The sequence below is a fragment of the Anser cygnoides genome, chromosome 3, assembly GCF_040182565.1.
Source record: "Anser cygnoides isolate HZ-2024a breed goose chromosome 3, Taihu_goose_T2T_genome, whole genome shotgun sequence".
NCBI lineage: Eukaryota > Metazoa > Chordata > Aves > Anseriformes > Anatidae > Anser > Anser cygnoides.
Window position 1 is genome coordinate 60,863,187 of NC_089875.1, and position 12,987 is coordinate 60,876,173.

The 12,987-nt window shown below is 41.6% G+C and overlaps 1 protein-coding gene across 4 annotated transcripts in view; it reads right to left on the reverse strand.

Annotated features, from left to right (window-relative positions):
• Positions 1-1,351: 1,351 nt before the first annotated feature.
• PDE7B (phosphodiesterase 7B) overlaps positions 1,352-12,987 on the reverse strand; it is a 178,348-nt gene continuing 166,712 nt past the window's right edge. For all 4 annotated transcript variants that reach the window (XM_013175498.3, XM_066994251.1, XM_013175500.3 and 1 more), the window contains 4 exons: positions 12,201-12,345; positions 10,092-10,188; positions 6,937-7,017; positions 1,352-4,432 (listed from right to left, as the gene is read on the reverse strand). In XM_013175498.3, coding sequence (XP_013030952.1) covers positions 4,215-4,432; positions 6,937-7,017; positions 10,092-10,188; positions 12,201-12,345 — 541 coding nt within the window. In that variant the 3' untranslated portion in view covers positions 1,352-4,214. The remainder of the gene's footprint in view (positions 4,433-6,936; positions 7,018-10,091; positions 10,189-12,200; positions 12,346-12,987) is intronic.

Consider the following 12,987-nt stretch of genomic DNA (forward strand, 5'->3'; position numbering starts at 1 on the left):
AAAATAAAAAAGTAACTTCTTGAGTGTTTCCCCTTTCCAAGGAGAGTCCATTTGGAAGGGCTTATATGTATTCTGTTTATTTTGTTGGAAACTTCTAATAGTTCAATAAGAGTTTAGAAAAGCTGGTGAGATAACTATGCAGTTTGAAAACTGGCTTATTCCATTTACTGTGGTAGCAGCCTTCTCACTGATCATTGTGTGAGTCTTTGCTTTTTTTTTTTTTTTTTTTACAAAAAACAATACTTCATACAAAAAAAATTTGACATGTTCAATACTAGGTTAGACAGAACTGCAGATCCTCCATAGACTCTGCTTAATGTCACCTATTCCTCTGTTCATTTATGTTTTTCAAAAGTACACGTTTTTCATACTCCTTTTTTTTCCTGTTTTGGTTGGTGGCCAGAATGTTGACCCTTAGAAACGCAAAGGCAGGTCAAACCTTTACTTAATGAAAGTGCATACGTATGCATTATTTTAGCCATAATAAAAAATTCACTTACCACCACTCTTTTCTTAAAAAACAAAAAAAAAATTATTTACACAGAATTTGCCTCTGATGAAACAAAATCTGCATTTCAAGAAACTGAGTTTTAATCAAGTGAATTGTATTTGTGTGGCTTAGTTAGTGTGTTAAGCTCTGGTTTTTACTAATTTTCTGCTTCCCTCATTACATATATGAAAAACCTAACTGTTTTAAAACTGCAGAATCTTTTAGCTGCACTGTCCCAGTAAGAAAGAGAAATAATTTACATGGCCTTTCTGTAAAATGGCTAATAGGGCTGACAGCACAAACATCCATGTACTTGGTATATCTGCATATACATTTCTTCACTCAGTTCATCCAGCATTCTGTTGCTATCCTGGGGAGATATCCCAGCACCGAAATGTCCTCCAAACCAGGGAATACCAAGCATGTATCACAACAGCATATACTGAGCACTGGTGCTGTTGAATTGGCCATATCAGGTATGGTTTGGCTTCGTCTATGGGGAATCAAACGATAGCATTTTGCCTTACAGATCCCAGTGAATCTCATTGCCAGGCTTCTGCTGCCAGAGCCTAATTTTTCAGCTCACTTCTGTTTAGAGCACCTGAGGCAAATTGGTCCAGACCCAGACTTGTGTAATGGGTTTGGCTTACGACTACAGAAGCATTTCTGGAGGCACCCTGAACCTATTTCAAACATTGTTTCATTAGACAAGGTGATTGAAATCTAGCAAGTATGTTCGGTGTACCCAACCCCTCACCCCCAAACAAACAAAAGAAAAACCAAAAAACCCCACAAAAACCAAAACCAACAAACCCCCAAAACCCCAACCAACCAAACCAACGACAACAACAAAAAACCCTGTTCATTTTAAGAGCAGCTTTTCAAAGTTTATTAGGAAGCTTTAACTTGGTGAGAGCAGTCTTGTAATGGGCCCCATAGGCTCTAATTACAGAAAAGGTCTTGGTTGTACTGTAACTATAGCAGATCTTGATGTGCACTAAGCTCTCCTGTTGGACCTATTTTCTGGAAGCTCCTCAGGAACAGCACAACAACGTGTCTGTCAAGAGCTTTTTATGCTGCTAGACGCCAGGTTTATTTAACTAAACCTCAGAACATTTTTAAAAATTCTTTGAACTAGATGGAAAATGGCTTCAGTTTCTTAGTAAAAAGACAAAACAAGGGAAATGATATTCTTTTGTAGGTACTTAAGTGCTTGTAGGCAGCACATTATACTGCTTGTATAATGTCCTAATAATTGTCCTAAATCTGTCAGAAGGAAAGATATATCTAAAAAGCTGTAAAGCGGTGATACTCCCACCCCCACCATCAGGTGGTTAAAAAGGGGTTTATGTCCTGTAGTTAGAAATACTTTTATTCTACAACTCCCTCTCTTTGTTGGTTATAGTACTACCAGTATGTGAGTCCCGTTTAGAAGAGGGAGGAAGGAGAATGTTTTCTACCACTTACAGCTTACAAAATGGTAGAGGAGAAGAAAAGCAACTCTCAAGATGCTTTGTTTTCTCATAGTTAGTGATTTCCACCTTCCTATTTCACTGGATTTCAGTCCCTTTCTCTGAAGATACATGTCCAATAAATTAGTAGATTAAAACATCCCTTACTAAACCTTATGCTTTTTGTTTTCCTTTAAACATATTAGTCACCTTATGCACATGAAAACTTTGTCTAACAAAGTCAATGTTCCCTGCAATGGAAAAAAAATTCTGCATCTCCCCTTGCACTTCTTTAAGTGAGCGTTATCTTTCTCAAACACCTTCTAGTGCCTATTTAAGTGCTTTCTTTGTTGGCCTGTCCAAAGTAATTGTGTCCAAACATGATTATATGGCCAGATCTGATAGATATTTTGTAAAAGAGTTATCCTGATTTGATGTACTGGGGGCTTACAACAACATTGCACTTTGACTGAATACAATTAGTTTTTCTGGGGGCAGAGGAGAGAGGGCAATTGCTTTGGTGCAATACAGTAGTATCCAAGAATGCAATCTCATTGACATGATTGAAGCTTAAGGAAAGCTTTACAGAAGAATATCTGAACTGAGGTTATGACATAGATAAGGCCATGTATCTTTCAAAAACAAAGAGAACATAGGGTTCATAGAATTCCTCAGCTAGGATAGTTAAAAGGATTTTTCTTAACAGACTGACTGGAAAGTATTTTATTTCCTTCAGTGAGTGAGACAGATCTAGCAGTCAGTTGAAGCTTTTTGTTTTGTTTTTTAAATAAAAAGAAAAATATAAATGCATTTAGATGCTGGCTATCTAAGTAGGGAATGTGGGGGGGAATATCAGCTACACTACAACATCACTCGAGAAAACAATCGGACTCCAGAATTACTAGAATGTCGTGCTTTGTAGATCACTATGCTATTTAATAGAAATCCACACTCTAGAATAAATGTTAATTGTGTTGAATTGTCAAATTATATGGTGTTGCTGTGGGGTTTTGGCTTTTACGTTTTTGTTTGTTTGTTTTTTGAACTTAAACTTCAGGCTCTGTGAAGCATTTGCCTAGACTGAATGTGCAAGGTGCCATGAGTTAACAGCACGGACCCATATGGAATGTGTTTGAAGTTTTCAAGAGGTTATCCTGCCAGACTTCATTCCTTAATGACCTTTGATACACCTTTGATAGTGGAAAGGCAGTTCAGAATCATAATCGTATGGTTTCGGCAGCTATCAGAAAATGAAGGATGCTAAAAGTTAAGGCTTTTATCCACAAACAATGGTGTATATTAATAAACTCTATACCATATTTACAAATGCTTTCTCTTGTATTAAAACTAACAGTATTCTGTTCACAGTGCCAATGTTTTTACAGGTAGCAATCCCACAGTACTCCAGTATTTTGGCATGGGAATCAGTAGCGCTTCGTATTTACAGAAAATGTACACGTATGAATATAAACATGTTACTTGAAACAGTACTCAAAAGATAGATCTGTTCATGTTTCAAAGGTTTAGACTGTACAACACCTTCCCTTTCATTTGCGAGGGAATACTGTTCCTTGCAATGAGAAGATGCCTGTCTTTTATCCAAAGTGGCATAAAAATGATTACCAAAATGAGCCTTGTTACACTAGAGTTGTGTATATGGAGAGTAACTTCAGTCCAAGGTTTATAGATCTGTTTAGTGCACAGAATACAAAAGTTAAAAAGGTTTTTATTTTAATTACTAAAATAACCAGATTCTCTCTGCCCTCTGTGAGCGCTGTCTCACTCAACCAGTGTCCTCTGGGTTCTGAAGATGCTGGTGGTTTAATGTGCAGCCCAGCTGCCGGACTGGAAAGTGTATGGTGCTCTGGGCCTATATACATATGTCACAGTATGACTCATGGTAAATGAATATATAACCAAGAGTGCCACTATCTCCTCTGTTTTCTCAGTAATCTTCCCTGCTTCATGGCAGCAGTAACTGGCCCGGCTTCAGTACTGCTGGCTGGGACTCCGCATTCAGGCAGTTCGTGATCAGAAGTGACGAATGGCATCAGGCATGCGCAGAATGAAGAGGGGGAGAGGGAGATGAAGGAGATCCAGAAAGGAACCCAGCAGAACCGTGGGTTTATTCATGAGGACCCTTACAGCTTCTGCTTTGCCGTTTCTTCCCTTTCCATGGTCTTGACAACAGGCTCTTAGCTCCCCGGGGTTTTGCTTGCTGCTGTGATCAAGACAGAGATAGCAGTGCTATAAGGAAAAGTGCAAAGCTGCCACTAAGGAGTCTCTTCTTCATTTAAAGTCTGTTCCTGGCTGCCAGTCACTTGACCTGAGTGGTCATTGCTCCTACTACTGCTGTGTTGCTTATGGAGCAAACTCCTCCACTTGGCCTTGTTCCTCCTGAGATGGTTTAGCATATTTTCAGATAAGGGGGTATCTCCTGTAAACTGGGCCCACCTCTCAAAGAGTGGCTCTACAATGTACGTCATGAACCCTGGGGAAAGAAAGTACAGCAGGTGAGGAACAAATTCATTCCCTGAGGGCATTTCCCCAGAGAGTGCCTCAAGAGAATACAGCAATACGAGTAGCAAAAGCCTTGAAGAGAAGTAACAGTAAACCCTCAAGCAGCCATCAGTTTCTCTTGAAACTGGCAACTTCTGACCAGCGCATATAATGAAGTTATGGATCTATCTGTATGTGTAAATAAAATCAGAGAGACCATCCTAGTCTGAGATTTCAAATTAGAAAGTAACCTATGTACAATCACATGTGATGGTTGTGATTTTTCTCCACACATACTAGAATGACCCCTTTTTTTCCTATGTAATGACTCTTATCTTTTTATTGAATGGTTGGTTTGGACAGGTTTCTTTTTTGTTTAGGTTGTGCATTGTGACTCTTATGTTATCTGCACTTCGTATTGTTAGGACAACTTGCTTGGGGGGGTGGGGAGAGTTGACACTGGTTTTTATTATCAATTTTCTTCACTTGTTCTAGGCACTGGGTAACAGGTTTCCTAGTCACAGCTGTGCATGAAAGAGCTGAGAATGGGCTGTGGTGGTGTCTGAGCCCCGTAATGTACCGTACCTGAGGTCATCACTGCAAAAGCAGCGAGTGCTGCTGTGGCTATTCTGCTTCCCATTCCAGAGCTTTCTGGGCGTGTATTAACTCGAGGGCTTCTGTATGCTACGCTGTATGTCATAGATGCCTTTTGTACTGCAGAGTGCAGACAAGGACAGTGCTTGAAATTTGTGCGCTGACCTTTACTGTCACATGGGAAGACTATGCAACAGCTTCTCTGCGTCAGAAAGGTTTGTCTATTCTGACACGCAGGGGAGTGGCTTTAACTTTGGGTTGGCTTTTGTACGAGCACACCTCCTGTATGCAGGGGTGGCTTGTATTTAAGTGAACTGTTACAAAATCTCTGATAGAAGAAAACAAATGAAAATGCTTTTAAGATTTAAACTGCAGTTTGATTCCAACAAAAAGGAGCTCAGAAAAACACAAACGTTTTAAAAACAGCTCTGTGGCTGTTTCCTTGTTGTATGGGTACAGAGAAAATGTAGTGGGTTTATCTGCACATCATGTCTTGTGTGTCTGCAGGCTGCTGTAAGCTTTATATGGTTGGGTTTATAATTGTGAAATGGCTGGACAGGCCTGACGCAAAATGAAATTGTTATCTGGGGCTTGCTGCAAACCCTATGGCTGGTGTCTGAGGTCTGCCGGGTTCTTCTAGTTTCCTCTTAAAGAACACTGACATCCATGTCAGGACTGTCAGCTGAGTTGCCAACATGAATGGAAGAGAAGCTGTGCAGCTCTGCGGGCAGTGAGCAGTGCAGGTGGGACTGGAGGAAGCTCGGGGTGGGCAGCTGTGATCTGAGGTAGCTCTAAGCTGTGAGCTGTGGCTAACTTTGCTGTATATGTTGCCTTTGCTGCTCTTAAATGAATTATTTCTGTGGATGAGCCCTGTTTCAGTTTTGTTGTGTGTGAACCTAGCTGCAGTGAAGTTTTTACATCAGTTAAGCTGAACCTGATCTCTCTGGTACAGTGAATCAGCTTTGCCAAGCAATCATGTGAGAGAAAAAGCCCACCAGTATTATCAGACAATTTCTTTTAAATCATTGTTTCTGCCTCACGGTTTTCCTGGCAGGGGGAAAGGAAGATGAACACCTTAGCAGCACTTGTTCAGCTGTGAGACAGGTAGAATTGTATGGTTACACAGCTGTCCACTTAGCACCCTGTGCGTATGGCGTGAAACTGCAGATACATTTATGGGAAATACAACTGCAAACTAGCCATTGGGCTGCTGAGAGTTTTCTGCAAACACTGCCCTGGGGTCACACTCCCTGCTTGAGATCAATCTGCTGTCCTGCACAGGGAGGCTGTGGGGATGCCAATGTGCAGCAGAGGGGAGAAGTGAAAATTGCTCAGTGCTCTGCAGGGTTTGTGGAGGACAAGTTAAAGTGTTGAAGAAAGACGGGAAGATGGAGAAACTTGTCTTGACTTCTTGCCCCCAAATCTCCAGAGAACTGCTACTAGGGGAACAATGAATATGGTCTGAAGGCTTTTAACGAATCAGTCATCTTTTCACCTCCTGCACACAATTCTCCAGCAACCTGCTACTGCAGGAGCATTATGTTATGGAGTGTTTATGAAGAATCTGTGGGAAATTGGACAGAAAAATAATGGTGATGCTACTTTAAACTGGAAGGCTTCTCAGTATGCTCAACTGGGGATGCTTTCCCTCGTCATCGCAAATAAAGCGGCTCCACTGAAATAAGCTTGCACCTGGCTGATCATCCTCGAGGTAAGGTCATGTGTCATCTCACAAAGTCAATCCTAGATCAAGTGTTTGGGACTCACGAAGTTGACCCTGGCTGTTGATTCACTGGGTTTATGTCACAGATGGATTTTATCGCATATCGTGTTTCAGTTTCTGTTTGAGCTTGTGCCATACTGTGATAAACATGGAGAGAACAGAATGAAGCTAATACTTACCTATTTGTATGCTTGGTATTGTATCCTTCTGCTGATTACAAAGAGGACTTATTTCCAGTTCAAATTTTTGTTCCAGGTCACCTACAATGTAAAAAGAAAATAATTTGCTGCCACTTGTCTGTTCTCCATACCTACATCAGACTTGTACGGTGACTGCAACTATATGGATTTAATCAGTTGTAATCTTGCACCAATGAAAACCATGTTAAATGTCTAAATACCTTCATTTTTGGACTCTTTTATTTTGTTTTTTAGGCATCAGAGAAACTAAGCAAGCATAGAAAGAAAAATATCTCTAAGGAAAGGTGAGTTTTGAATGAACTTTAAATGTGAGCACTTAAGTGTTCCGAGGACCTTTATTTTAAAAATAGCCTCTCTCACTTCCTACTAGAAAATTACAGAAAACATATTCTAGAAAAAAAAATCCGCATCTTGGTGAATATGGTTGTGTGAGTTGCTATTGTGTGCTTGTGAAAATTGCTGTTAAAGGCCAGCTCAATGGAGCCTGGCAGTATGGACCCTTTCCTACCCACCATATGGGAGGGATGAGAGACCTGCTACCTATAAGCTAAGCTGTTCTGCTTGTCCTTTTTATTTACTAATAAGGATGTTGTGAGTGCTGTTTAGAAGAAACATTCCCATAAATCAGACAAAACATTACACTCAACCTCAAAATAAACATTTTGCTTCAAATCCACTGATTTTGTTTAAAAGCTTTTTTTTTTTTTTGTTGTTGTCCCCTGTGACAGTTTTGACTTAAATGCTTTAGTGCTGCCTGGCTTCTATAGCCCCATATATACTATGTGCATTTTTAAGCCTTCTCTTTCTCCTCCCTGCAACATCAAATTGCTTCTTAAATGTAAGTGAGGGGAATATTTTCAGTTTTAGCTAGATATTTAGGAAATACCAGGGAAATGTTTTGAGCTTCACGAACAATCAAAAGGAACAATTCATCAACGCTGAGACAAAGTGAATTTGTTATGTTTCCAAATGTGCAGTTTGTTTGTTCTCTTCTTCTCTTCTACCCACTTCAAGAAATCTTTGACAGATAAAAGAGAACTCCAGTGACGTAAGTATTCTGGGCTACAAATGGTTTGCAAGTATGGCTCAAACTGTACCAACGTCTTGTCTTTGACAAGCCATTTAATTGAGAAAGACAAGATTTTTCTTAGCATGGTAAGAACTTAAAGGATGGTAATTTTTCTTGTGTTCCAAGTTGCTAGAAAAGTAACTGCATGAATTAGTTGCTGAGAACTCTCACGCTAGGGGAAACCTTTCAAACAACTTTACAACCTCTCTAGAGAAACTGAGCATGAATGTTGTTTAAACATGAGCCATTTTCTTGAAACTTGTTCCTTGCCAATTCCAGCTTTATATAAACAAATCAGGTTGCATTATGTTCCCTCTGTTCCTAACTGACTTTTGAAATGCCCATTCAAAATACCCACTTTTAAGGTTTTTGCTGTACAGAAATGCTTGAATTTCTTAGGATCAGGTTAAGTTATTTTTCTATGAAAGGTTTGTGTTAGGAACTGTTGTAGGGATCAGGTGCTTCCTGAAATTTACCTGATCTGTACATTTTATTTATTGATAGGTGTAAATGCACCAGATAGTTGGAAGATTAGTGTTTGAGTCTATTTAAATGGCATTAGAAATATTTCATACAAAAAAAGTTCAAACTTCTGTATACATTACAGCAGGAAGATTAGTCAATGCATTAATTTTGGTATTATCTGCCTCATCTATAGTTAAAATTCTGACCATAAAAGCTATGGTTTCCAAATACCAACCTTAGTGACAAAAAACACCTTCATGCCTCAGCATTATGTGTAAGGGGGTAGAGAGATCTACAAGAATACGTTTTTAAGTGGTAATGGTATCTAAATACAATATTTATTGTTGGTTTTCTGTATCACTTACCAAGATCACACAGTCATACCATTGCTTCTGCACGTTCCCCCACATAATTGCTCTTTTCCCCCTTGTTACAGCTCTAACTGGTCTTGTATGCTCCTGTGTCCCCTTTCAGAGGTATATTACAGAAGTTTTACTAGTGTGTCTTGAGTCTTAGGGAAAAAGCTTAAGTTTGTAAGAGCTGAGACTGCTGTCTTTCACAGGACTGTCCCTCAATACTCCCCATCGGTGAGATTTCGGACAACTGGGACCCTGTCTTCGTGTTGGATATTGATTATGCCTTGGCTATACATCCGACTCTTGCAAGTTGCTTATGTTGCTTCAACAGCATCAAAGACGTTTCACCAGCTTAAACTAACGCTGGCTAAAAATTAACTTGTTGAACTATTTGTCCTTGTTCGCTAATGTTCCGGACTAACTGTACTAGGTACCAGCCCAAATGTGGCTTAACTCAGTACTGCAGAATTTTAAGTGAATTGAGTACTTCATTGTGTGCTCTTCCAGTGTTTGTACCACTTGCCTTAGGCTCTCAGGATGCTACAAACAAAGAATTTAGCAGTGATTAAACTCTGCTGCACCCTGTCCGTGTTGTAGCACAGCATGACCTTGCCTATGCAGATAGAGCCAAATGGTGCAATTACTGTGTTTAAAAAAGGCCCTGCATGACTGAGCTCTCTGCAGGGGTCTGAAAGCATTTGCAATAGGTTCTAGCAGAGTGTTGGCTTGCCTACTTTGGCCGTTTCAAACATGTTAGGGAAGCTTACTGTGCTGGGAACTGCATTTGAACTCTTTCTCTGCATTTCTATGCAGAAGAGTGTGTCATATTTGGGAAACACGGAGGCTGAGCCTCCTGTAGGAGTTGTGAGAGTCTGAAAAGTGAGATAAAATGCAGTCGGTAGCGGCATGATGCTGGTGCAGGGTAACCCTGGCGCAGTTTCAGCTCAGAAGAGCTAACGACGGCTGGAGGGTTCTCAGCGAGGAACCAAGCCGTGGGCTCTTCAGCAAAATTCAAGAGCTGAGGCACGGCACAGCTCTGCCTCCCTCCTGCTAGAAGAGCAGCTGGGTCACGTAAATCCTCACTGCTCCTCTGCTCCTCCTCCCTTTCCAGATGAGGCAGTGTGTCCGTGCGACTGCCTGTCCTTGAGGGATATTTCAAGGCAAAGGGCTGAATGCTCCCTGCCAGTGTCAGCTCTCTGTCCGGCTGCACACCGTGCCTGAGAGCAGGTGGGGAAGGGGCTGACCTTGCCGGTAGAACTCCTCGCAGACTCGCTCGCTCCACTGTTTGCTCAGGTCCCACAGCCGGCACGGGTTGCAAATGTCAGCACACTTGAGCGCAATCTGAAAGTAAAGGGGAAAAGTAGAGGTGAGAAAATAAATTACCTAGCAGTGCTTCAGTTGTAAAGCTGCAGTCGTGAAACTCCCAGGCCTCACCAGCGATGGTGGGAAGGGTTAAGATCACCTTTTGGGTACTGAGCCTCACCCAAACATGCCTTTTGAGGAAAGAGCAGCAAACAAACCTTTCATCCAGCCCTCTGCTTTACTGTAGTGAGAACAAGAGGAGGGCCAAATTCCAAGATGGCAAAGTCTTTTGGATATCCCTTGTAAGGAGTAAGCCAACAAAAGCTTCAGGCTGGCTCCTGCTGATTGCCTGGCTCAGGATCCGTGAGTGATGCTGAGGGAAGGAAGAGCCAAGCTGGTGTAAGGCTGTTTGGGCGTCGTTCCTCTGTGGTCTCAGTGAGTGACCTTGCATCTCACTTCAATTACACTTCAGTTTAATGGCCACGTGCTTTTCTTTACAAAGCTAAGCACAGGGCCCTGTGCACTGCCTCTGGCTTGGTTTCACTTAGTTAACCAGGGCTATTAAGTGCTTTGTAGGGGAATGAGAACAGGAGGGCAAAAGGATTTTAAAATCATGTAACTGCTTCATAAAGAGAGCTATGTAATAATCCATCTGCCTTACTGCCTTGGAACGAGATGTTGTGTACCTTACTTCTTCCTAGAGAGACTGAACACAGTCGGTTAGTTTGACAGAGGACAGAATTCATTCTGGCACCCGGAGAGGAAAACATAAGAAATATTTCCTGTGTAAATTCAGACCTGTGAACCGGAGGAGGGAAGTCTCCGAAGTCACTTTTCTTTCTGGATTAAATTGATTAGCCTTAATGTTACTGTGTACTTAAAAGAGCATTCCAACCATTCTTTAACCTATCCTGACCAGTCTAGAATTCTTGATGTTTTTTTTTTCTTCCACAAATAATCCACTAAACAAGTAAATCTCACTATGTCTCTGTCCTAGTTTTTATCTGTCTTCAAGAAAGTGCATAAGGATTTTTTTTTGCCATAGTTGAGATCTGTAATCCCCGTGCCTCTGGCACTTGCACAACTTTCTTGCCTAATCTGTCCAGAAATATGATAAACCCATCATCCTGCCCTGCGCAGGCCGTGCAGGAATCTGACAGAAGGCCGTGTTTCTCGGAGGACAGACGAGCAGATTGCTACATTTCCCACGCTTCTGGAGGGGGAAGAATTAACAGATCAGCACTTCTTTCCCTGCAGCTGTCACCTTTCCCGTAACCTCAACAAAGTGATAACGTGTAGATGTTTGTTTTGTAAATGACAACGCTCACTTTAACTCTTTTGTGCGCTTAAGAGGGAAATTGATGTCAGTTCTCCACAGAAGCATGTATATACAGCTACTTTAATCCCAGTAATGCTTTAATAGGTAGAGGTTTATTCTGAAGGGCCTGTTAATGACTGCAGCTTAGCTGGAAGAATCAGTTTGAATCTATTTGGTTTTTAAATAAAACACGGTTTTCTTCTGTAGCTACGCTCCAGTAGCGAAGCACCTGCTGCCATGGCAACATCTGCCTCTGCAGCAGCACCTTCTGAGCACCAGTCGCAGGAGCAGGGCTCGGGCACCTGGTGTCAGGCTGCCTGCCTTGGGAAGAGCACCAGGAAGGGCGCTCTCCTGCCCCTCACTAGGAAATGACACCACTGAAGTGACACTCGTCATACGGAGAATGAAGTCGAGGCGTTACCTGGGAAGAGATGCAGTGTTCTGGAAATAAAGTAATTAGTGGCTTATCATCATTTCTCAGCATATGACGCTCTCCGCCGTCTGTTGCATTCCCAGCTTTTTAACTCAAGGAGCTCACATAAGGAAACATGAGAGGCGCCTTATGCTTGTCTAACATGCCAGGTGGCAGAAGCAAAGTGATTATGACACTAGGTAAGGCAGTGCTGTTGTTCAGAAACACTATCCCTATGTTACTCTAATGTGTACTGGGAAATACCATGACTTGAAAAATGAGTAAGAAAACAATAGTGGAAAAAAAAATTTTAAAAGTTACCTGAAGCATAAAATGTCTGTCTTGTGCATCCTCCAGTCTCAAATCCTGATTGTCAAGGTGAGACTTCAGACGGATCAAGAACTCATTCTGTCTGTTGATGTCTGTCGCCAAGATCAGGGAGCCTAGCTGCTGCTCGATGTCCTGTCTGCAATTAAGGAAAACAAGCCCCTTTAGTCATGAAACCACTAATCGTGCAAAACAACCTGCTGTGGGCCACAGCTAGCACAAAGCTTCCTTGTTCTTCACGGATCCAATCTGGTCTGCGTGGTCATTCTCTGATGGGGTGGGTAGGGTACAACTGCTCTAGCTGCCTAAATGGCTTGAGCAGGAATGGATAATGTGGAAAAAAAATAATGTTTGTTTGTGTAAGTGGTTCTGAAAGCTTCCCAAAAGTGCTAGGAAAGGAAAAATAAACAGGATGTAGCATCTAGAAAAATGGTCATGTTTTACTTCAGCTGCTCAGAGTGGGGTGCTGAATACTGCAAGCAACTCTAAAGTAGGACTGAACAGAAGTTGTCAGTCTGATGTGAGGGATTTCTGGAGGAATACGGAGCTTATTGCTTCCAGGCAACTTGTTTACATTCTTGGCAAGGTCACCTGTGATTAAACCCTAGTATTGCAGGCTGTTCATTGGCTCCGTCTCCTTTCCTTGGTAGGAAAAGCACTGCACAACGCCAGCAGGTAAGAAATGAGCATCACCTTGGCCTAGGTGCTAATGTTGCTTTCTTTTTTTCCCTCACTTCACCCAGAGAAGCTGAAAACCGAACCACACCTCCTCTGCAACGCG